Source organism: Marmota monax, unplaced genomic scaffold, assembly GCF_021218885.2.
Source record: "Marmota monax isolate L192 unplaced genomic scaffold, Marmota_monax_Labrador192_F-V1.1 WCK01_AAM20220418_F8-fsc00161, whole genome shotgun sequence".
NCBI classification, from domain to species: Eukaryota; Metazoa; Chordata; class Mammalia; order Rodentia; family Sciuridae; genus Marmota; species Marmota monax.
The window spans coordinates 243,792-269,050 of NW_026693511.1; the positions used below are offsets into that span (position 1 = coordinate 243,792).

General features: G+C 40.6%; 1 protein-coding gene across 2 annotated transcripts in view; it reads right to left on the reverse strand.

Annotated features, from left to right (window-relative positions):
• Alox5 (arachidonate 5-lipoxygenase) overlaps positions 1-25,259 on the reverse strand; it is a 60,132-nt gene that overhangs the window by 16,566 nt on the left and 18,307 nt on the right. For both annotated transcript variants that reach the window (XM_058583648.1, XM_046458441.2), the window contains exons 3-4: positions 23,331-23,412; positions 9,116-9,238 (exon numbers count right to left, since the gene is read on the reverse strand). In XM_058583648.1, the coding sequence (XP_058439631.1) occupies positions 9,116-9,238; positions 23,331-23,412 (205 nt within the window). The remainder of the gene's footprint in view (positions 1-9,115; positions 9,239-23,330; positions 23,413-25,259) is intronic.

Sequence of the window (25,259 nt, forward strand, 5' to 3'; positions counted from 1 at the left end):
TGTTGCTCCCAACTCAGTGAGTCAGTTCCTGAGCAAGTTTTCAGGGACAAAATGTTCTACCTTCCATGAAGCTATTCAATCTAACAGTCTAGATTTGGAGGGATGAGTTCAATTGAGATGATCCTTATTTACCTTCTGCCTAACACTGGCTCTATGCATGGTACTGAGAAGGATACAAGTTCAAATGCTCAATACACAAGACAATAAAATAAAAACCCAAGACAAGAGCTTACTACACTCAAAATGCAAATTTTAGGTAAAAGAAGGGAGATGTGAGTGGCCGGAGCAATTCCAGAGGCATTAGTGAGGAGGCAGTGTGTGGAATGCATCCAGAAAGGTGAAGAAGAAGAAAAAATCTTCCCTGCCTTCCTGTATGACATAAGCAGGGTCCAGGACCAAGCCTGGGAGTTTTGTATGCTTCTCATTGTGACACACTCTGCCTCAGTTTATCACTCTGGCACACATAGCTGAGAGTAATGAGGGCTTTTTTCAGCATGACTCTGGCTGCCTCTCAGGGGTCAGGTCTCTCTATCTGCTTTGTCCTTTGCTTGAAGAGTTCCCCCTGCCTGAAATGGTCTGCACTTCTCTTTCTTCTCTATTATGGACTGAACTGTGCCTTTCCTATTCCTTTGTTGAGCCCCTAACTTTCAGTTTGATAGTATTAAGAGATCAGTATACATTCACAAGACTGGGGTCTTAATTAGAATAAAAAATATTCCATGCTTGTATAATTATATCAAAATGGTCTCTACTGTCATGTATAACTAAAATAAATGATAAAATAATTTTTAAAAGAGATGGGTGACACCTTAGGGGGGTAATTACATTTTGGATGGGGTCTTCATAGGAGATTAGTGCCCTTATAAAAGGACACACCAGAGACTTTGCTGGCTTTCTCTCTCTCTAATCCATATCATGTGAAAGTTATTATCTGTAAGTCAGAAAGCGAGCCTTTGACAGAACCCATATCTGTTGGCACCTTCATCTTAGACTTCCAGCCTCTAGAATTGTGAGAAAGAAATTCCTGTAGTTCTGTGGTATTTTCTTATAGCAGCACTTCAAGACTAAAACATCCTCTTATTTATCATGTGGGTTAGAGTATTTAGAGTGCTCAACTGGTGTTCACCCCACTTTCCTTCAATTTCAAGAAAGATGCCCCTTTCTCAGAGAAGTCTCCCCTTCCCCAGGCTAGTGCCATGCTCTCTCCCCTGTGCTAAGCAGCACTCCTCACAGTTTAGGTGAAAACTCAAGATGATGAATATTTGCCAAGGGCAAAGGGCAAGGACATGTCTGCATTGCTCAGCACAGATCCCATGCCTTCCACATGCAGAGGGGCTCAGGGAACATTGCTTCATAAACTGAAAGGTGCCCTAGATGCCTGGTGGAGGGAGCCATGCAGTGGAGCTCTCCTAGTAGGTTTTCCTACCTACCACCCTCTGTAGGGGATGGGTAGAGCCAAGGCCATCCAGAGCAGCAGCTCTGAGCACCAAGAGCGCAGCACCATGCTTGGACTCAGCCCTTAGGTAGTAATTTGTCTAGGGCTGAGCTACCAACATATAAGGAGTCTTGTCAGGGGCAATTTTAGGAGTCTAGCAGCCTCCTTGAGCCTCCTGACCCAGCAAAACCCAAGAACTGAGGTTGGAGTATTCTGTCCAGAGTGAACCTGATTGATGGGATAGAAGATTCGGGGATGTCAAGCTCTGCTTTCCCAGGGGAGACAACCTATGGACATGCATGAAGCAGTCAGTTTCAGAACCACAGAAGGAAAGAACCCTATGGACCAGCAGGGGATGCTAGGGACTATCCTGGCCTTACCAGACCGAGGAAAGCCATGTGAGGGCCTTTTGAATCCTTCTGCAGTTCAGCAAATGCTCTGCTCCTTTGTACTGGTCATTCTGTCCCCTAGGCGGGGATCCTTGGGCTGCTCAGGAGAGGTTCATGGGACCATGAAGGCTGGAGACCTTTGTGAGAGTCAGTTTATTTAGGGGATGTGTTGGTGCACGTTGCTGGAGCACAGCCTGGGTAGTGTGGCTGGCTTTGTGGTGACTACACACCTTGGAGCTGTAGAAAGATGCTCTCCTTGTCTTTTCCTTGCTCTTCCATTGTGGAAAGCAGATCTTTTCCATCCATGCTGAAGGGCAGGCTCCTGCAGCCCCATCAGAACTATGGTGATACAGTCAAGATCAAAGAATGCCCCAGCTCAGCTCCTCTCAACCTCACTATCTCCTTCCTCATCCACGATTAGTCAGTCAGTGCCTTGGGCAGAAACCCTTGTGAAGCTAGAGGAGTATAACCCACTGTGGCATCTGGAATCGGTCTGGATATGGAAAGTGACTTATATCTGGAAGGGAGAGGCTTTTGGAGGCTCCTAAGATCCTGTAGGGGCTCAAGGATGGCTCAGCACTAGATGGTTCCCAGGAATAAGGTCCTATGCCTGGTGGGAGTGTGTGGGGAACTGGCAGTGAGTCATATCTCCCCAGCTGGGTCTTTTTGACCTCAAAACAGAAGGTCAGCACTGAAACAAGGAGGGGTGTGGCAGTAATCAGAGGAAGCCACATATTCAGAAGAAGTGGGGTTGAGAGGAAAAATATTTACATATTGTTGAGAGCCACAGCCAAAGGGGCCCCAGCAAACTTCCAGCTGCCAGCAAACTTCCAGCTGCTGGCTGATGATTGGCTCACAGCGGCTCCAGCAACATCTAGCTGATTGGCTCCTCGGCCCCAGCAACATCTAGCTGATTGGCTCCTCTGCGGTGATGCTCATTGGGCTGTTTCCCTGCCCTTTCAGACCACGGAGCTGCTCATTGGGGGACTTTTTTGGCTCCGCCCACGTGACCCAGCCAATCGGCCTCAAGAGCAGGAGGATTGTGGGAGGTGGAGAGAAGCTTGTGTGGGAGAGAGAGGCTTGTGGAAAGCCGGTGGTGGCAGTTGAGGCTCTGAGGGTTTTTCCTGAGAGGCTATTTTGTTTGGCGTGTGTGGTTCTAAAAATAAAGTTAGTTTCTTTTGACAAGTGGCTCCTGATTGTGCCCAGCCAGACTGCGGCAACATATATCCTAGAGGCAAAATATTTCTATATGGTTATAGACACCTGGAATTTGGGGGACTTTAAAGATCTGTTTTTGTAGAAAAGAAAACCTGTATCCCAGATGTGGCTTCTGGCTTGTTCAAGGTCACATAGCTAGGTAAGGACATAGCAGGTAAAGGCATCGCCAGATAATAACAGGGGCAGGAGATGACACCACAAGGTAGTGAAACAGCCAGGGGAAGATGTGGATTCATACAGATAAAGCCAGATGGGAACCCAGACTGACTCCATGGCTTTCTTCTATGCTGAGCTGCTGGCCTGGGCTGGACACCAGCTGTTGGTGCCAAGAGAGGCAGGAACTCTTGCCTCTTCTGCTTCTCCCTGCTCCTTTGCTCCTAACAGCTTCTCCATTTTTCATTTCAGTTTTGCTGTTTGGGGTAGGGGACAAAGCTTACAGAGGAGAGCTGGCCTCCTTCCAGGCACAGCAGGTGGCTTAGAGGAAATAGTTCAGCTACCCAGAAGTAGGGAGGAAACCAAGCTGTGCAGAGCCAGGGGCTCAATGGGGAAGGCCTCCTGGGTGACCTCAGCCACAAGTTTCAGCCTTCTACCATGGGGACTAGTTAATCGTGGACAGAGAAGTACTTCCAAAGCCTGATCCATGGTGGACAAGGGCCCTGGATATATGCTTTCCAGCACATTATCCTCGGGATCCACGAATGCTGAGAGGATCTTCCTTTCAGTCCACCAGGGGCTGCATCAGAGGGTCTCAGACTCTACAATACCCCCACCATGTGCTGAGGGTCTGAACACAAGAATCCTGCATGGGGCTCGCAGTTTTTCCAGGCCCAGGAGAGAGGGCAGCTGAGGGGTACAGATCAGCACAGAACATAAGGGTCTGGTCTAAAATTCTAGCCCGAGCACTTCCCAGCCACACAGGCTTGATAAGTCCCTTACTTTCATAGTGCCTTAGTTATCTCATCTCTGAAAAGGACATAAAGATAGCCACTGTCTCACAGGGCTGCCATGATGTACAAAAGCATTGCTAGGTAAAGAGTTTAACAGATATTAGTGACTATTACCATGGTTATCTCTTGTTGTTCATATTAAAGTCTACAGCCCAGGTCCTTGTGTTCTAGGGGACCTGTTTACAAAGTTGGTCTACAGCTAGCAAGTGGTTCTTTCCCTTCCCCTTGTCCCTCTATCTAATTTCTTTGACCCTTTTCTTCCCTTCCCCCGCAATAAACTTTTCATAGAAAAGTAACCTTTACCCTTCTGTTCTCTGTCCCTGGTGCTAATACTTCAAAGTGGCCACAGCCAAAGGACCCTAATCATCTCTGATCTCCTCTGATCTGTGGAAACTTCTGACAAGTGATCTGTCCTTTCTTGATTCTAAATGTCTGCCCTCAGTGTCTGTCCCTTGGACCTTGCCCCTGCTTCCAACCCTCATGACCATGCCTGCCCAGGTACAGGAGATACTCCTTGTCCATCTCCTGCCTTGGCAGGCTTAGCCCCACTTCCCTGCACAAGCATCCACTCTGCTCCTCCTAGGTTGCTGTGACTCTTACTTTCACAAAGTGGCCATCTCTTCCCACTCCTTCTGTCCAATCAGCATGGCTAATGCCTATATGCCCTTCAACACTCAGCTTGGGCATCTTCTCTTCCAGAAGCCTTTATTATTTATTTATTTATTTATTTATTTATTTATTTATTTATTTATTTATTTATTTGTTTGTTTGTTTGTTTGTTTGTTTTGTCTGATTCCCTTACTCTAGTCTACATATCCAACTTCAGGAATACAGGATCAAGAACTTTGTCTTCTTTGTTGGCCTGCTCCACCCACCCAGGATATGAATCATTCTTTTGTCCAGTGTATCCACCCATTGGTCGTTTTGTAGCCATCTCATCTCAGATAACTGATCAGTTATCAGATTGACTGTAGTGGTATCACAGTGATTGTGGTCAAGTAACCCTTATTTTCGTTAATAAGGGCCCCAAATGCCAAAGGAATGATGCAGATAATTTTAATATGTCAAAGAGAAGCTGCAATGTGTCCCATTTAAGTGACAAGGTAAAAGTTCATCATAGCTGTGTATGCTCAGGAGAAAACACAGTGTGTATATGGTTCAGTACTGTCCACAGTTTCAGGTTTCTACTGGAGCTCTTGGAACATATCCTCCACCGATAATGGGCCACCACGGCATGAGAGGCACTGCTAAAGAATTTTCAATGTTTAGGGGTAGCATTAGTGAAGTTAAGGAACTAACACTCTAAGAATACTTCACTGGCATGGGGTCATCTGGTTTATGAGGTGGAGTGGCAATAACAGGGTAGGGGGTCTTCTTCTCATGCAAAACTCATAGCTCTGCTTTCCAGAGTTATGTGAATGAGTTTCCTCAGCCACCCTCCTTTCCATCCCTTTGTGGTCACTTCTCTTGCCCCAGCCTCTGTGCTATCCCTCTGCCCCCTATTGGCTCTGAATTTTACTTCTCCACTAAAAATCTTCTCCCTCTATGGTGCTCTGTCTCTATTCCCCAGGCTCTTGCCCTTCTGAAGCCTCCCTCTTCTCAAAGGACTGCTCCATTCTCCCCTTTTGAGCAGCTGCCACATAGTTGTCCCTCAATATCTGTGGGAATTGGTTCCAGGATCCAGGACCTGATGGTTTGTAGATGCTTAAGTGCATTATATAAAATGACTTGGTAATTTGCAAATAACCTATGCACACCCAAGAGCACAGCCCCACAAGCAAAAAGGCGAGGAAATGGTGGCTCAGGCAGGATGGATCCTGGTCTTCAATGCTCCTTGAGTTGAGATCCCCTAACAATTGCCTGGTGGTTGCAGGTTTTGTTGAGAAGCCTGTCTGAATGGCCACACCAAATGCCAAGCAAGGTGTTTGCAATACTAATACTTTAAATCATCCCCAAATTATTTACAATAACTGATATACTGTCAATGCTATTGAAGCAGGCATTGTTCTGCATTGTTAAGGGAATAATGACCAGAAGAAAAAGTTTAGTTTTATGGTTTATTTTTTGGGAAAAATTTCAATTTGCATGTGGTTAGGAATAGGAGGATCAGTTGTATATAACTGTCCTCCTTGAACAAGCAGCAGATGGCTGTCTAGGGACTGTGGGCAGGAGCAGTGGGATTGTTGCTTTCAGACCACATTCCTCTCCTCCCTTCCAAACCTCTGCCTGGTCTTGGCCTCACTCCCCTGTCCCTCAGAGGGCTGCCATCTACTGCTATGGCCTTAAAGCTGGCTGTACCCTCTCGGCTTATCTTTTTTAATGACCAAACTTATCTTTTTTAATGTCTTCAATTCTCTCCTCAGAATCTTCCCATTGTGAGCCAAACTCTGACTAGACCCTACACCACATCCTGCATCTGCCCTGTTCCCTGTCCCCTGTGTTCATGGGGCCTCTTCCCCACCTGGGCTTTTCTGGCCCATAAAGGCTGTCAAGGTCAAGCTTCTAAAATGCAGCTCTAACTCCATCACTGCTTGTTTCAAACACTCACACATCTCCCAATTTCCCTGGATGCAGAAGATTCATTCTATTGATGGCAAATATTACAACTGCAGCTTGTGGTAGTGCATTGGATGCTGCCTTCCTGGGAAGATAGCTGTGGTGTGGGTTGGGTGCCTTATGGCCCCTGAACAAGGATGCTTCACACAAGGCCCTTTAAGGAACTGTCCTCCACCAGTCACGTCTGTTGCAAATTGCACAGAGGGTATATGGTTGAGCTTCTCAGTCACCACACTCCAGACTCATGCACATTCTGTACTGTCTGCTCTATCAAGAAGGAAGCTCTCTTTCTCAATTTCCTTTAAAGAGGCCATTCCCTTATCAGTCTCACCAGTCCTGCAATTGAGTTCCATACTTCAAACAGTGAGTGCATAGATGATAAACACACAGGCTGTTCTTCCCTTAAAGCCACCAGGAAGTTTCACAACCCACTGGGCTCCCCAGCAGGCCTGACCTGGCCATGACACACCTTTGTGAACGGTGCTGTCCCCATCACAACATCCTGTCCTGTTGTCAGACCCCCATGTGTGTCTGCTTGGCCTGCAACAAAGCCAGACCAAACGTCCCTTGGCTTTGAAGCATTCCTGGGTCCTATCATTAAGAGAATGCCCAGGTGGAGAGTCTCTTTATGTACTTCTGTCTGAGGGTGCACCTGCTCAATGGCCAGGTGGTGCTGGAGGAGCACCCAGTGGGTCTCACCCCATTATTAAGAATGGGTGAAGACTAGCACTGTCTTTAGGGGTACCCTTCAATGAATCAGCTCAGATGGCTTACATGGCCCCAAATCAGTTTCATAATCCTGAGTAGGAGCTGGGTCTTCTTTTCCAGAGGACAACATCTAGTCTCAGAGAAACTAGACAACATCCTAGGATTGCGCGCACCAGCCAGAGCCCCTCCCCATGTGCGCTCGTACAGTGGGTTCCTCTGAGTTGCCTTTGCCTCCCTAAGATTCAGCCCACATGGCTCAGAGGAAGGTCCTCTTGTCTCTTGGATCTCATGTGTCTGGGTCCAATGTGCCAACACAGAGTCAGTGCTCAGCTGACTGCCCCAGCTGTGCTGTGTTAGGAGAAGCTGAAGGGCCTATCCCAGGATTTCTTTGCTTTTATTCCTGCCAAACAGCCCCTCATTCAAGAGGCTAAGTGACCAAGATGATGTGGAGCCAGATGGGCTGCAGCAGTACTGAAGGGATGGTGGCCAGTGTGGGCGGGGGTGTAAGAGCACAGGGGACGAGACTTCACTAGGCCCAGGGACTGGCAGGAGCTTCTTGGAGAAGGGTCTGTTACCTACATACTGGCAAATAAGCGGCGAAGGGTGTTTGTGGCAGAGAAAACAACATGGGAAAAGTTAGGGGGCCACGAAGATGCCCTATAGATTACTGGATTCGCGTGGCTGGAGCAGCCTGGGCAGGTGCGGAGGAGAAAAGCCTGGGGATGGCAGGTCCACTTGAATGGATCTTAAAATCTAGGTAGACATACCTGGGATCTCACCTGAAATTGGGACAATCACTAAAGGATTTCAGGGAGGAGAGTGAAAGAATTATATTTGCTTTTTTATAAGCAGCCTCCCAACAACTCATGAGCCAACCAAATGCTGTGGAAGCTCAGGGGAGCAGGTGGAAGGATATTTCCAAGAACACTGATACCAGGGAGAGATGATGAAGCATCGAGAGTAGGACAAGTTCCCTGAGACCCCAGCACATGGACTTGATCTTACATACGACTGGTATGTGAGGGTAGGTGAGGCCCAGAGAGGCCTCTAGGCCAGTGTTTTCAAGTCTGGTTGCACACTTGAGTCACCCAGGAAAATTTAAAAGATGCCCCAGCAGCAATGCAAAGACCACAGTTCAGTGGACTATATGGGGAGGGGTGGAACAGCATGGAATCTATAATATTCAATGTAGTCGGGATTGAGAACCTCTGGTCTTGGCTGCCGTGAGCCATGAAGGAGATGCATGAGGAGAAGGTACTTGTATCTTGTGTGTGTGTCCTTTCTCCACAGTGAAGGGAAGTCCTGGGAGGTAGCAATACTGGCCCCTAGTGGCCAGATGGGTCACATTCAATTCATTTGACAGAGTTGTCTGAGCACCTATTCTGTGGCAGCTGCTGTGCCAGGCTCCCTGGATACAAAGATAACAATGACCTTAAGAATCACTGAGTAGACATAAGAAAGGCACTGCCTGGCCTTCACGCCACCTCCCTCCTTGCTTCCCTTCCTTTCTTCCATCCTCCACCCAGTGCCTAGACACTGTCCACCTTGATTTGGGCTTCGAGAAGATAAGATGTGGCTGGCAACTGCATGTTCCAAACAATAATGCCCACCCAAGGTGAAAACACAGCAATGCCTGGTGCCTAGAGTCCTCGGGTTACGACTGTGTTAGTACACACGCTGACCTGGGTTAGAGGTTATCTGTGGTAGTACACTGAGAATTCACTCTATGGCCAGGATATAATCAAATGCTTTGGGTGCTGCTCATCCAACCCAAAGCCCCCATGAGGAAAGGAGTAAGAGTCCCATGCCCAGCCCTGGCTTCTGAGGGGCCACCCAGCATCCTTAAGTTCTCAGAAACTCACGCTTTGGAGTAGTTCAGGACAAAGTCCACTCCTTTCTCACTATCAAATTGGATATCCCGGGGCAGATCCTTATGGCATCTGGCGTCGATACTCAAGGGGAAGCCAGGGTTCCACTCCATCCATCTAGCACGAGAAGGGAGAAAACTGGGTTAAACGCGAACCTTTGGTTTGGTCCCATCGGCTGGAGGCTGCCTGTGTTGTCTGCTATGTGAAAGGTGGTGCCTGACATGCCCACTCTACCGACTCTGCATAGACTGAAACTGCATCCAGCAAGATACTGGGACTCCTTTCCAAAGTCCTGTGGCTCTGACCATAACAGGGGGAGATCTGAGACTGGCTTACAGCCAAGGAATAGTGAATGGAGTAGATGTGCACTAGTACATCAAGAACAATAAGGAAGCCTCAGGAGAACTCATGGTTTACAGGCAACTTCAAACAACAATATTTCCCATAGCAGACGCCTGCCTTGCTGGTCACAGGAGGCAGAAGTGGTTAAGGCTACCAAGCCACAACCAACTTGGATGTTCAGTGTCCTCATAGCTTGGTCAGTGTGCACCCTTGTACTGTGTGCATGTTCTTCATGTGGTGGCCAAGGAAAATGGGACAGTTCTGATGCCTTCACAACAGGACTGCAAGGCAGTGAGAGAAGTGGTGAGGACCCCAGGCACAGACTGTGGAGGGGCTGCTCTTTCCAATCTATGAGCCAACAGCAGGTTTAGAGATTAGTATAATTAAAATTGTTCCCTCCCAAAGTGAACCATGCACTAAATCCAGTAAGAATTTTAAGATCCTGGTGCCCTTGAAAATATCTTGTAGCATTGGACACTTGTGTTTTATTTTCCTACTCTACTTTTCTTTTGTTTATTTATTCACCAACCTGAACTGTGAAAACAAGATAAAAAAAAATGGTGTTCATTTGGGGGGAGTAAGAATAATAAACTAGTATTTATTTAAAAAACAAAATTTACTCTTTTTTTTTTTTTGATACCAGGGATTGAACTAAGGGGCACTTAACTACTAAGCTACAACTCTAGGCTTTTTTATTTTTTATTTGGGACAGGGTCTCCCTAAGTTGTTTAGGGCTTCACTACATTGCTGAGGCTGGCTTTGAATTTGCAACAGGCATGTGCCACCATATCCAGTCAAAATTTACATTCTGAGATTTCAGATTTTTCACTTGAACTCCTGACTCTCCTTTTTAATCTCCTGAGGGGAAAACTTGAGAGCATTAAAAAGTCTAGGCTGAGGCAGGAGGATCCTGAGTTCAAAGCCAGCTTCAGCAAAAGTGAGGTGCTAAGCAACTCAGTGAGACCCTGTCTCTAAATCAAATACAAAATAGGGCTTAGGGATGGTGCTCAGTTGTTAAGTGCCCCTGAGTTCAATCCTCAGAATACCCCATCCCCCAAAAAGTCTAAAATACTTTTAGTAAGATCTTCTGTTTTACTGTTATGAAACTCCTCATGTTTTTCATGGTATTCTGAGCCCAGAGAGTCTCTCTAGGATCATAAGAAGTAACCAGGAACCAGACAGAGTCCCTCCAACAACAAAGGAGTTGTGGAAAGTGCTTTCTGTTACATGGCACCTTGCATTTCTAACTTATATTGCATCGTTCTAGTTTCTTAGATTTAATAACATTCTACTTCCTTAATTTTTTTATTATTTGTATGCTGATGCTAATAAGAGAAAAATGTGGACAAGTAGGCAAATAATTTTCTTTCATTTTGGAAAATGACTCAAGGTATCTCCAATATAGGTCTAAAATTGAGCCAGTCATTTGGGAGCCCCACTGGTAGTAACTACCTATTAGATAATTATCATTAGTCATGCCAATTTAAATTACTAATGACTTCCTCCTTGTCACTGGGTAGCTTTTGAGCTCTAATCAACATTAAGAACTTATTGGACCTATATTTTTCAGTGATCCCCAAAATAACCATGCAGCAGACAGCATTTACATTTTAAGTTGAGAGTTTACTTAGAAGAGAAGTTGGGAACATTTACTCAACAAACAAAATTTTCTCTCTGTCTGTCCTTCCTCATTCTCCTTGGGATGCAGCACCAATGGGCAGAAATACCCCACTCTGAAAGGTTAAGAGATGATGGGGCCCAGCATATAGAGATGGGACAGTTTGCCAGCAAGTTTGCTACTGGCCCCCTGGAACCAAACTCCTATGCTCCTTCTGCTATGGCCTGAGACATCCTGACAGGCTGACCCACAGGAACCAAAGGCCTCACACTCAGACAAAAATAGGCAAAGAAAAAAAATTATACTCCACTAAGGAAGATCAAGAGGAACAACTAGGCAAAAGTAAGGAAGAAGCAGGAAAGACATTTGTGTGTGTGTGTGTGTGTGTGTGTGTGTGGAGAGAGAGAGAGAGAGAGAGAGAGAGAGAGAGAGAGAGAGAGAGAGAGAGAGAGAATAACTTAAGGAGATGCAAATAATACAATTCAATGTAAAAAAGAAGACTTTCCCAGACACAAATATGGTTTCTAAGTTAAGAATTTAATATGGAAAAATACGGTCTCCTAGAAGACAAAATCAATTCATTCTAGAATTATTGAGCACCTCTTAGGGCAGGAAGTGTTACATGCACAAATAGAAGGAAATGTAACAAATGCAGAGCAGAATTACAAAGAAATTGAAATCAAGAGTGAAACTATGAGAGAAATGAAGCCCAAACACAGAAAATTTTAAATGCAAACAATAAGAAGTCCAGAATGAGAGAGGAATACATGGAGAAGTTTTTTTAAAAAATCAAAGAAATAGAAGAAAACATCCTTAAACTGAAAAAATGATTTAAATATTCTCAGTTCCAGGAAAAAATTATACTTGTTACTATATTTCTCATGTATCACACTGAAGTTAGGAAGGCCATGTCATTTGGGAGCCCCACTGGTAGTAACTACCTATTAGATAATTATCATTAGTCATGCCAATTTAAATTACTAATGACTTCCTCCTTGTCACTGGGTAGCTTATGAGCTCTAATTAACATTAAGAGCCAAAAGTTTACCAACATTGCTTTTAAATCATCTTCTAACAAGTCAAGTGATTGGTAGGGACAGGTGAGGCACAGACTCAGATATACTACCATGTGCCCTTCTGAGGAAATTAACTGAACAAGTACAACTACATAAAAATTAAATTCATATGAAGCACAAAACTCCTGAATATTATATTAAAGATACTTTTCTCATCATTTGTACATTGGCCTATAAATAATTTTATATTCAATATGAGATATATCCATTGAACCCCATGTTCAAAAATCTGTAATCATTTGGTTGTCTTGACACCCATTCCTGTTTCAGAACACATATATTCACACCTGTTGTCCTACTCATTAAGAAGTGAACATTCTTTTAATCATACATAATTTTTGATAAATATATAGGATCTCCTAGCAATACCCAAACACACTCATTATGCAATACTAAACCTAATATTACCACAATACTTAGAGCTATTTGGAATCCATGACTATACATGAATATACAATGCCATGAATATTTAAAACATCATTTAAATTTTCCTTTTTAAATTCACAGGAAATACATTATGTATTCTTCCTGATATATATTCATGCATCATCTAGGGAAAAAAATTGGTACACATAGAACACACAGTGTATCTTTCCCTATCTAAAACACTATAGTTTTCCAACATTAGAAGAGGTATGGTGAAAAATTACACGTTATCTGATATACGTATTCATTTCATAACAATAAAATCTGGAAAAAAAACAACAAATGTAATCTTAAATAAATAAAAATGGTGTACTATTACGTTTCTGGAGATTCCATCTGTTCAATATGAAGAATAACAGTGGTGTAAATAATGAAAAATAAAAGACAAAATCATTGTTCTAATAATGTGGCCAAATAACTAAGTAACTACAAAGACTCACTAAAAGTAAACGAGATTAGAACCAACAAAAGAATTCAGTAAAGTGTCAGCACAAGGTAAATATCATTCAACCTATTTAGTTATTTAAAAAACTTCTGAGGTGTTTATAGTAGCACAATTCATAATAGTTAAATTATGAAACCATGTAGGTGTCCACCGATGAATATAAGGATAAAGAAAATGTGATATATATATATATATATATATATATATATATATATATATATATATATATATATGGTTTTATTCAGCGAAAAAGATAAACGAAGCTATGTCATTTTTGAGAACATGGATACAACTTGAGAAAGTTGTGCTAAGTGAAATTAGTCAGACTCCAAAAGTGAAGGGTCTTAAATTTTCTCTCATATATAAAAGCAAGAGAGAGAAAAATAAAGAAGAGGAACCTCATGAAAATAGAAGAGAGACCGTAGACGAGAGGAAGGGGGTCAGAGGAGGGAAGAAAAGGGAGGAAAGGAGGGCATGGGGGAATGAAATAGACCAAATTATACTCTGTGCATGTATGGATATATCACAATGAATCCCATTATTATGTGTAGTTAAAATTACAAGAAAACAAAAAACTTACAAGGTCGTGCTGTGACGTGTCTCATTCCCCAAAGGTTCACATGTTGGAAGCTTACCCCAGTGTGCTTTAAGAAGTGGGGCCCAGGGGAAAGTCCTTAGGTCAGTGGGGACTCTGCTCTCATAACTGGATTAATGCTGTTTCCAGGGAGTGGGTCAGGTCTCATGGGATCAGATTAGTTCTAAAGAGAGCTGGTTTTGTTGTAAAGTGAGGCCATTCACACTTTGGTCCCTTCTGCTCATGTTGTTTTTCCTTTCTGATTCTCTGCCATGTTGCCATACAAAGGTTCCTCACCAGGATGCTGGTGCTATGTGGTTTAGGCACACCAGCTACCAAAATTATGAGCCAAATTAACCTCTTTATAAGTTAACTGGCCTCAGATAGCTTATCATAAAAACATAAAATGAACTAATATAGGTAACTGTATTATTTCCTCCATCTTAAAGATGAGGGAATTGAGGCCCACAGTACCCAATTGTGGGAGCTGAGCCCCGCACTCTGCTCCAGGCCCATGCACCCAACTGCCATCCTGTGCCAGCTGTGTGCTTTGGGTGCCATTCCCAGTGAGCATCAAAGAATGTATTATGTAATAAACGATGCTGGGAAAGTTTGGCTCCTACTTTACATCATGTACAAAGATACAGGGTAGATGAATTAAGAGTCTAAACTAAAAACAAAACTATAAGAGTATCAGGCAAATACATAGAAGTATTTGGGTAATATTGGCATGTGGAAGATTTTATTAAGCAAAGTAGGAAGCTCCAAGGTTATAAAGGATAAACAATACATATTAGTTTAACTAGATAGGGCAGAGGGGTGGGAGGGGAAGGGGGGAAGGGGATTATCAAGGATGGTGGAATGTGATAGACATCATTATCCAAAGTACATATATGAAGATACAAATTGGTGTCAACATACTTTATATAAACCAGAGATCTGAAAAATTATGCTGTATATGTGTAATAAGAATTATAATGCATTCTGCTGTCATTTATTATTTAAAAAATCAATTAAAAAAGAAAATTTTAAAAAACTGAAATATTTTGTGACAAAAGCAAACAAACAAATAAAAAATGCTATACATATAGCAAAGAGAAACTACACTTACATATAAGTAAGAGCTCCTATAGATATTAAGACAAGAACTCACAGAGAAATAAAACATACAAACAGGCAATTTAAATAACAGGCAATGGACAGGGGAATGCAGATTAAAAACAACACTAAGGTCTCAGGGATTTTTCAATTGTCAAATATTGAAAGGATAGACGTCATAAGTTATTGGCAAAGTTATCAGAAAAAGTTTTCTTTTTTTACACAATCAATAGGACTGAAAACATTATAATATTTCGTAAAAAGAATTTTTGTCAGTATTTCTTACAATAAAAAGTGCTGACTTGACCCATCAATGGAAGTTTTGGAAATGGACCTGCTAGTGAAGCACCAGTACATAAAAATGTTTGTCCAGGTTGCCTCTTTGCAGCACTGTTTGCAATGTCCAAAACCAACATACACACAAAAGGGAAACCCGCTGAATGTCCATCATTAGGGGAATGGTTGGTTGAGTTTACGGTACATCCACATGAAGCAAGAAATATGTGGCAATTTACAAAGAGGAAAACAATGAGATAGTATTTCACATCTGCGTAAGATGAACAAGAATTAAAATGTCTCAAGATGGGAAGTGTGCTGATGATGTAGGTAAACAGCAACCATCAGGGACATCTTCCAAAGGTATAATTTGGCAGAACCTCTTGGAAAAACCAGTCGTCAATATCTAGAACACTTAAAACATGTGAGGTTTGCAACCCTGCATGTTTACTTCTAGTAAAATTCCCTAGAGTAACTCTCCCAGGAGAACACAGAAATATATGAAAGAAATAGCAGGAAAGATAAAGACAGCCCACATTCTCACCAACTGAAGAGCCAATGAGCATAGAGGATTATGCATACAATGGTACGAGGCTGGGAATGCATCTTGGTAGGAAAGCCCCTGCCTAGCCTGAGAGAGAGCCTGGGTTCACTTCCTAGCACTGCCAGGCAAAAATCATACAATGGTTGGCTATACAGAAGTCAAAATTAAGGAACGACATCTATCTGTGTCTGCTGGATGCTCTTCAAACATAGAGGTGAGTGAAAATGAGAGGCAACAGATAGATTAGGTCAAATGATGTGTATAGCAGAATACACAAACTGCTGCTGGGAGTGTGCTTGGGCATCACATTCACAGTCGCGGGCCGCAGGGATACAAATTGGCTCAGCTGCTCTCTCTCCGTGCATTATTGAGCCAGGGAAGCAGGCCAGCTGGATATGTGGCTTTCTGATTTATTGGGGACTATTCTTCATCATTCTTCCAAACTCTTATATGGAAGCCTGAGAATTTATGTGAAAGAGGAACTCCAGGATTGTGCAGATCACACAAAGTTCAGTATTTCCTGAAGGGAAGCAGAGGAAGGAGTCTGAGAAAGGTTGAAGAGTGGAAGGAGAAAGAAAAGAATGGCAATTAGGCATAAGAAAGGAGCAAAATATCTCACCAAAAAAAAAAAAAATCCTCTAGTCCTCTCCACAAATCCTAGATTGTGATGATGTTAAACAGCTTCCAAAGAATGTTGGTGGATGAGTAGAGAGCAAATCTATTCAGGTTCCCACTAACTACGACTCAGGTACTAAGGCTGATTACAAATTAAATTAATCTCATGGACTAGTTTTGAACTCCTGGGCCCAAGGAATTTTCCCACTTCAACCTTGAAAATATCTGAGACTACAGTTTTGCACCACTATGCCTGGCGTGGCGTCTGTCAATAACTAGAAGTTCTTCATTTTGAGATAGGTGAACTTGTCAATTCTTTCCTTTACAGTTTAATATGTTTTTGAGTCTTATTTGAAAAAAAATAAATTTAACCTGGAGACAATGAAGAAGAATCTAACAGTCTAAAAGTTTTATAGTTTTGCCTTTAACCTTTTAAGTCTAACCAATCCCCAAGATGAATTTTCTGAATGACAAGAGGTACAAACCAAGTTCTTCCTCTGCATTTCCTCCTCTCTCTTTCCTCCACATTGGCCTTTCTCCTTCTTCCAGATGGACATGCAGCACCCAGGAACATTTATCAACAGTGTCCTTATTACCATATCAAGCATCCATGGATGTATGGCTCTGTTTCTCATTTCTTTATTCTGTATTGTGGAAATGTTCCTGACATAAAGGGGATTCAGCTAAAGGTTTTGAGGTTGGGGCAATCACATTCTCAGTGGAGTGGCTGCTCAAGCAAAGGATAAAGGAGGAAGAGCTAGGAGATGAGATGCTTTTACAAATTGGAAAAGTTGAAAGAAAGATGCGGGGGATGGTATTCAGAGATTAAAAGTATATGTTGAAACGGGAACACCAGCCAGGCTGGTGATTAAGTTAATTGTGCTGCATTCATGCAATGGAATATACTAACATGAACACTAGAAGGATTTTAAAAATGTGGGGAAATGATTCTGCTGTACTGCTAAAATAAAGAGAAGGATGTAATGTCATCTGTACAGCACAATCCCAACTCCCCTCACCCCCAAAAAATAAATGAATAAGAAAAGGTGAAAACACCTGACAGTGAATTATAGGTATTTTTCTGTTTCTATATTATTCCTCTTCTTTTGCTTTATTGAATTGAAAACAAACCTCTGATATACTATACATTCCTTGAAGGAAGTATTGAGGAATTTGTAAAAAGGTATAACACTCAAGGCTGTAAGAGTCCAGGCGACCATGCTCTCACTAGAATGTTCAGAATGATTCCTTCCACTTCATTCTCTTGGAAGGAGTCATACATTGAAATATTTCCAGGAACCAAAGCAGGAAGCAAAATGGGAGAAGCCTTGGTACAAAAAACAGAAAGGTGTAGCCTAGGGAAGGTTGGAGCACAGAAGCCCAGCTGACTCAAACCTCCATAACAGCCCACCCAACACAGAGACTGGAGACAGCCCACAGTGACCTGCTTCCAGAGGAACAATATTGATCATGTGCTTTTATTGCTTAAATAGTTTTACTGAGATACAATTTTTATACTGCAAAATTCATCCCTCAAATTTATACAGTTAGGTGGGGTTTTTAGTGTATTTACAGACTGTGCAACCATCATTATAATCTAATTTTGGAATATTCTTACTCCATAAAGAAGTCTTGTCACCATTAATAGTAACTCCTCATTCCCCATCCTCAAATCAGCTTTAGGCAATCAGTAACAACTACTCTGTTGTATAGGATTGCTTATTCTGGGCATTTCATAAATATAAAATCAAACCAACACTGAACATGGTATGGTGATATATGCCTGTAATTCCACCAACTGGAAGGCTAAGGCAGAAAGATCACAAGTTCCAGTCCACCTTATGTGATTAAGCAAGACCCTATTTCAAAATAAGAAATAAAAATGGCTGGGATGTAACTCAGCAAACTCAGTAGTAAAATACTTCAGGGTTCAACCCCAGAATCACCACCAAAACCAAAAGTACAATCACAATATGTGTTTCTTGGAATAACCCTTTCATTCAGTATATTGATTTTTGAGATTCATTCATTTTTAATGCTAGATTATGTCCTACTTTATGTATATAATATCTTTGGTCAGTTAATGGAATTCAAGTTGCCCTCACTTAATTCAAGTCCCTTGTTAAATACATGATTTGCAGATATTTTGTCCTGTGGATGGAACACAGACCCATGCATGCTAGGTTAAGTGTTCTACCACTGAGCTACACCCCAATCCCTGATTCATTATTCTTGGGTAGACATCTAGGAATAAAATCACTGGAGCAGAGCTCAGCTTAAGATACTGAGGAACTTCCCAACTGTTTCCCCCAAGTGGCTACATTGCTTTCCATTCTACCAGTGGTGTATCAGAGCTCCCATTTCCCCACATCTCCATCCACACTTGTTATTTTCGTAATTATTATTTTACCCATCATAGAGGATGTGACTTGCTATCTTGTGCATTTGATTTTCATTTTCCTGATGACTAACAATGTTGAACATTTTTCATGTTTTTATTTACCATTAACAAATTTTGGCTGGAGAAATGACTACTTAGAGTCTTTGCTGATTTTCAGATTGAATTATTTCTATTTTTAAAAATTGAGTTGTTAGAGTTCTTGATATATTCTGAATCCAAGTCCCTTGTTAAATAAATGATTTGCAGATATTTTTCCATTCTGTGAGTTGTCTTTTTCACTTTCTTGATGTTTATTTAAAATATAGAAGTTTTAAATTTTGATAAACTGGGCTATTTTTTTCTATCTGTGCTTTTGGTGAAATACAATTTTCTACTGTAAAATTCATCCCTCAAATAGCTCCAACTGGGCTATTTTTTTTTTCTATCTGTGCTCTTGGTGTCCTATCTAAGAGGTTTTGCTGAACCCAAGAGTAAAAAGACTTACTCCTATGTTTTCTAAGAGTTTTATAGTTTTAGCTTTTCCATTTAGTTTGATGAGCTATTTTGAGTTGATTTTTAATTTTTCCAGCATTATTGAAATATTATTCCAATACCATAAAATTCACCTATTTCAAGTGTACAATTCAAGGCTTTTTAGTATATTTACAGATGTGTGAAACCATCACAATAGTCAATTTTAGAACATTTCCATTACCCATAAAAAAAACCCTGTATCTTTTAGCAGCTATATCTTTTATCACCACTCCTGCTCCTCCCCAGTTACTGCTATATTTTAGGTAAGCGTTCCCCAAAGATCTATGGGTTAAGGCTTGGTCCCCAGCTGTGGCGTTATTTGGAATTAGTGGAAACTTTAAGGAGTGGGATCTAGTGGAAGAAAGTCTGGTCATTGGATGTGTGCCTTTGAAGGGCATATTGGGACCCAGGACCCTTTTTTCTTCCCAACTGCTCTGAGGTGAGAACCTTTGCTCCACCATCCCCTCTGTTCCATGATGTGCTGCTTTGCCATAGGACCAGAAACAGTGGGGTCTCCTGACTGTAGGCTGAAACTTCCAAACAGTGAGCCAAAGCAAACCTTTCTTAGGTTGATTATCTCAGGTATTTGGTTGCAGTGATGGAAAGCTAACTGACAATCACTGGTCTGCTTTCTGTCTTTAAAGATTTCCTTGTTCTGGATATTTCATATAAAAGGAATAATATAACAGATGACATTTTTGTAGCTGGTTTCTTTCACTTAACAAAATGTTTTCAAGGTTTATATTATGCTGTAATGTAAACCATGTTGTATCATCTGTTGGTACTTTATTCTTTTTTATGATCAAATGATATAGATATGTCAGTTAATGGGCATTTGGTTTGTGTATACCTTTTGGCTATTATGGATAATACTGTAATAAGCATGCACATACAAGTTTTTATGTGGACATAAGCTTTCATTTATTTTTTACCCCTATTTTTATGATGTTCATTTTTTATTGGTTCTTTTTAGTTAAACACAACAGTAGAATCCATTTTGATGTAATTATGCAAGCATGGAACATATCTTATTCTAATTAGAACCTCGTTCTTATGGACATATATGACGGTGAGATTCACTGGGTATATGCCTAGCAGTGGAATTGCTGGGTCATATGGAAACTCTCTGTTAAAACAGTTTGAGGAACTATCAGATTGTTTTCTGAAGCAGCTGTACCATATTACATTCCCACAAGCAACATGTGAGGGTTCTGATTTTTCGCATCCTCATCAACCATTGTTATCGGAATTTTTGATTTTTCCCCATCCTAGTGGGTCTGAAGTATTTTCTCAATGTGGTGCTGATTTCCCAGATTACTAACTTGTCAAGCATCTTTTCATGTGTTCATAGTCCATTTGTATATTTTCCTTGGAGAAATAGGTATGCAGATCCTTGCCTACTTTTTAACTGGGCCACATGTCTTATATCAAGTTTAAGTCTATTATCAAATATATGATTTATAAATATTCTTTCTCATTCTGCACTGTCTACTTTCTTAAGTGTCCTTTGAAAAATAAATATTTATAAATGTGACATTATCAATTTTCTTTTATTGCTTATGCTTTGGATGTTATTTCTAAGAACCCTTTGGCAAATTTAAATTCACAAATGGTTTCTTCACAGAGTTTTATAGTTTTAGCTCTTACAGTTAGTATTGATGCATTTTGAGTTGATTTATGTAAATGTGTATGTGGTGTTAGGTAAGGGTTCAACATCTTTCTTTCTTTTTCTTTTTCTTTTTTTTTTTTTTTTTGCATATTGGCTGTCCAGTTTTCCCAGCACCATTTGTTGAAAAGACTATTCCATTGAATTTTCTTGCTGCTTTTGTAAAAAAAAAAAAAAAAAAAAATCAATTTACCGTAAGATGTATAAGGGATTATTTCTGAACTTTCAATTCTAGTTCATTGAACTTTCAGTTCTATTCCATTGATCAATATATCTATCCTATGTCTGCAACACATTCTTCTTTTCCTTTTTCTTCTTCTGTTCTTCTGTTTCTTTTCTTCTTTCTTTTTTCCAGGACTGGGGATTGAACTCAGGGGCATTCTACTATTGAACTACATCTGAAGTTCTTTATTTCTATTTTTAAATTTTGAGACAGACTATTGCTAAGTTGTCCAGGTTGACCTGGAACTTGTGCCTCCTGCCTCAGCTTCCAAGTAGCTGGGATTACAAGCATGTGCCACCACACCAGGCCAATATCACATTTTCTTGAGTACCATGGCTGTATAGTAATTTTGGTATTGGGAAGTGTAAGTCCTACAACTTTGTTTTCTTTTAGCTTTTAATTGCTTAGGGTATCTGGAGTCTTTTGCATTTCCATCTGAATTCTAGCTGGCATTTGATAGAAATTGCACTGTATATGTATATCATTTGGGGTAATAGTGACATTTTAACTAAAATTAAGTCCTTTGATGAACACGAGATATATTTCACCTTATTAAGGTCTTTTTCAAGTATTTTCAACATTGTTTTAGAGTTTCATTGTATAAGTCTTGGACTACTTTTGTTAAATTTATTCATAAATAGTTTACTCATTTTGACATGGAAATCTTTTATTTATTTTTATTTCCAGATTGTTGGTTGCTAGAATATAGAAAAAAATAATTGATTTTTCTACATTTATCTTTCAGCTTTTAACTTTGCAGTGTTAATTTCTTCTAACCGCTTTTTCTTTCTTTCTCTTTTGGTGATTCTCTTAGGGTTTTCTATATGAACAATTGTGTCATCTATGAATGGTTTTTACTTATTGTACTTATTGTACTCCAGTATAGGTATCTTTATTTCTTATTTTTCTTCAGTTACTAACCTGGATAGACCCACCACCTAGTGCAAGATTGAACAGAAGTGGCAAATGGCACATCATTATCTTCTTCCTGAATCTTAGGTGAAAACATTCAGTGTTACCCAAGACACTGATGTTAACTATGAGTTTTATGTAGATGTCATTTGTCATGTTAAGGGAATTTTTTTTAATTACTACTTAGTATTTTTATCATGAAAACTTTTTTTAAAAAAAATTTTAAATTCTTTTTGTCTATCTATAAAATGGGGTTGTAGAGTGGTTTTTGTTGTTGTTGTTCTTTTGTTTTGTTTTTCTTTATTGATACAATATATTATTAGAACAATTGATTTTGGGGTGTTAAACCAAACTTTTTACCTGGGCAAAGGACTATCTATTCATATTGAATAGTTCCTTTTATATACGGATAAATTTGGTTTGGCAGTATTTTGTTGAAAATATCTACACCGATATTCATATGAGATTTTAATATATTATTGATCATTTCTTATGCTTTCTTTGTCCGATTTGATATGATACCTATGAATGGTTTTTACTTATTGTAAAAACCATGATGAGTTTATGCAAGATTGGTATTAATTTCTTAAATATGCGACAGAATTCAACCAGTGGAGCCTTCTGAATCTGGGTTGTTATTTGTAGAAATTTATAAAATTATTAATCTCTTTCCTTATGAGTTATTTATTCAAATTATCTAGTTCTTTCTAAGTCAGTTTGATAGTTTGATATTTATCTAGGATTTCAACTAAGTTGACTAATTTGTTGGCATACAGATATTCATGCTGTTCCCCCCTCCTTTATTCTTGCAGTACTAGGGATTAAATTCAGGGGTGTACCACCGAGCTACACCCCCAGGCCTTCATCATTTTTTATTTTTATTTTAAAACAGGGTCTTGCTAATTTTCTGAGGCTGGCCTTGAACTTGTCAACCTTCTGACTCAGTTTTCCAAGTAGCTGAAATTACAGGCATGTACCACCATGCCTGGCAGTATTCTTTTTTTATTATTATTAAATCTAATCTCTGTGATTGTTATTGACTTTTTCCTTCTCATTTTGAATCTTATTAATTTGAGCCCTCTCTTTTTCTTGGTCAGGGAAATAAGGTTTGTCAGTTTCATTATAGATCATGTATCACTTACATGTATGAAGTATTATTAGAAGACACAAAAGCTGAGGGCAACCCCTATCACAGCAGGTGGGAGAACTTCAGATAAACTGGAGTTTTTGCTACCATCTTCCTGCTACAGACAACATGGTTGGTCTCACAATTTTTCCACAAGTCTCTTCCTCTTCACCATTTCTGCCTAAAATGGTAGGTAATGTGAAGTTTGGTGATTCACCACCACTGAGAGCTGGTGCCTTCGTGACTTACCTGCAGATGAGGTCATAAGCTATGATCAGGGTTTATCTAACACTGTGCACCTGAGAGGGAAGAAACCATGGTGCATGGCCAACTTGATCTAACGTCATAACTCACCGGTACTGTTTTTGCCGAGTTTCCAATTCTTTACGTCTGTGCTGCTTGAGAATGTGAATTTGGTCATCTCGGGCCAATTTTGCTGTGAAAGAAGAATAAGTATAAAAGAAGTCGTAGAAAAAAGGGTAACAATGTCCATTGTTCATGTTTTCTTCAGACTCCATCCCACACTGCGTGTTTTACTTGTGCCATCTAATTTATGCCTCATAACACACCCTCATTTTATGGTTAAGAAATGGAGCCTTTGGGAGGTTGAATAGCTTTCTACCCAAGATCACGCACTTCATTAATGAATTTGCAACGCAAGACTCAAATCTCGTGCTCTAAGTCATTCCCTTTACAAAAGGCAATTCCATTTCTTCATCCTCCTGCCCAAACACTCAGCAAAACTTTGGATGATCATAGAATCAACCTAATGCATGAGTCAGACTTGGTTCTCATTGGTCTCTATAGGGCTGGGTCAATGATTCTCTGCCTCTCTGTGGCAGGTGCAGTGTGTCCCATTTCTGGCTTGCTATGTATTTCTACCAGGGGACTCTCACCTTCCACTGGGCCCCTCATTGCCTCTGCAGGAATCCTGGGGCTCCTGGTACAGAGCTGCTTGCTCACATCAGGGAAGACATTTTCTGGTCTTTGGTGGATATTTTAAAAACACAGAATATCCCTGAAATTCTTATGCTGAACCAAAATGGCAGCTTATATAGAGATTTATTATTGCCCTAGAGAACAGCAGGACCCACAGTTCTTAAATCCATTTATTTGCTTCATTAAGAAATGTACAACTTAAAACCCAACATACAGATGAGGACCCTGTCTCATTCCCTGTGTTGCCTAAACACAGGAGACTGAGAAGGAAGCTTTCTCCTAAAACACTGTTGGGTCTTAGGCTGTGGGCATTAAAGGAAACTCTCCCAGACTTGGACTTAGTTCTTTATACTTAAAGCTGTGTGACCCAGAGCAAGTTGTCTTGGTTTCCTCACATGTAAAATGGACATAAAAATGCTCACTTCTCAGGATGCTGGTGGGGATTTAGTGAGAGAATACAGTAAAGCACTCTACAGTGTTGGCACCTGATAAATGCCCAATAAATGGGAATTATGTTTTTTTTTCACCATGCTAATAACCAAAGTGGGTCTGAGGTTTTCCTTCCTGCCTCTAAGCCTAGGCATCAAAGGTGGCTCATCTCTTGGCCGGTCCTGCTGTCATCTCATTTCAGGAGTTTGGCAGTTGGCTAAAGGCAATTCACTTCCCAGGTCCTTTAGAGCACATTAGATCATATCATGATTGTGTTTGATACCATTATCTAAGGTAAAGATGGTGAACAGAGTCATTAGAACCCTAAGAATGAGGAGCCCAGATTTCTTGAAAAGGATATGATCATGTATAATATAATTAGCACACTAAAATACAACACACTCTGTGGTGAAGGATCCAGTTTTATCAATTTCCATTCGACCAAACACTGATATTTTTGTAATATTCACTAAAAACTAGGGGCTGGGGTTGTGGCTTGGTGGTAGAGTGCTTGCCTACCATGTGTGAGGCACTGGGTTCCATCCTCAGCACCATATAAAAATAAATAAAGGTATTGTGTTCACCTACAATTAAATATATATATATTAAAAAAACTAATTACTAGAAAAATAAAATTAAAAAACAAACCAAAGGTGAAGGAAGAATAGGGAAAGATTGAACAATGGGCGTCAAGGTACAGTTAAATAGAAGAAAGAAGCTCTGGAGTGCTATTGCACAGTATGTTGACTATATTGTATATTTCAAAAAATTAAATGAAGGGATTTGGAAGTCTTCACCACACACACACACACACAAAAAGTGATAAATATTTGAGGAGGTAAATATGTTCAACCTGACTTAACCATTACACAACGTTTACATGTTTAAACAATGTTTACCTGATGACATAATATT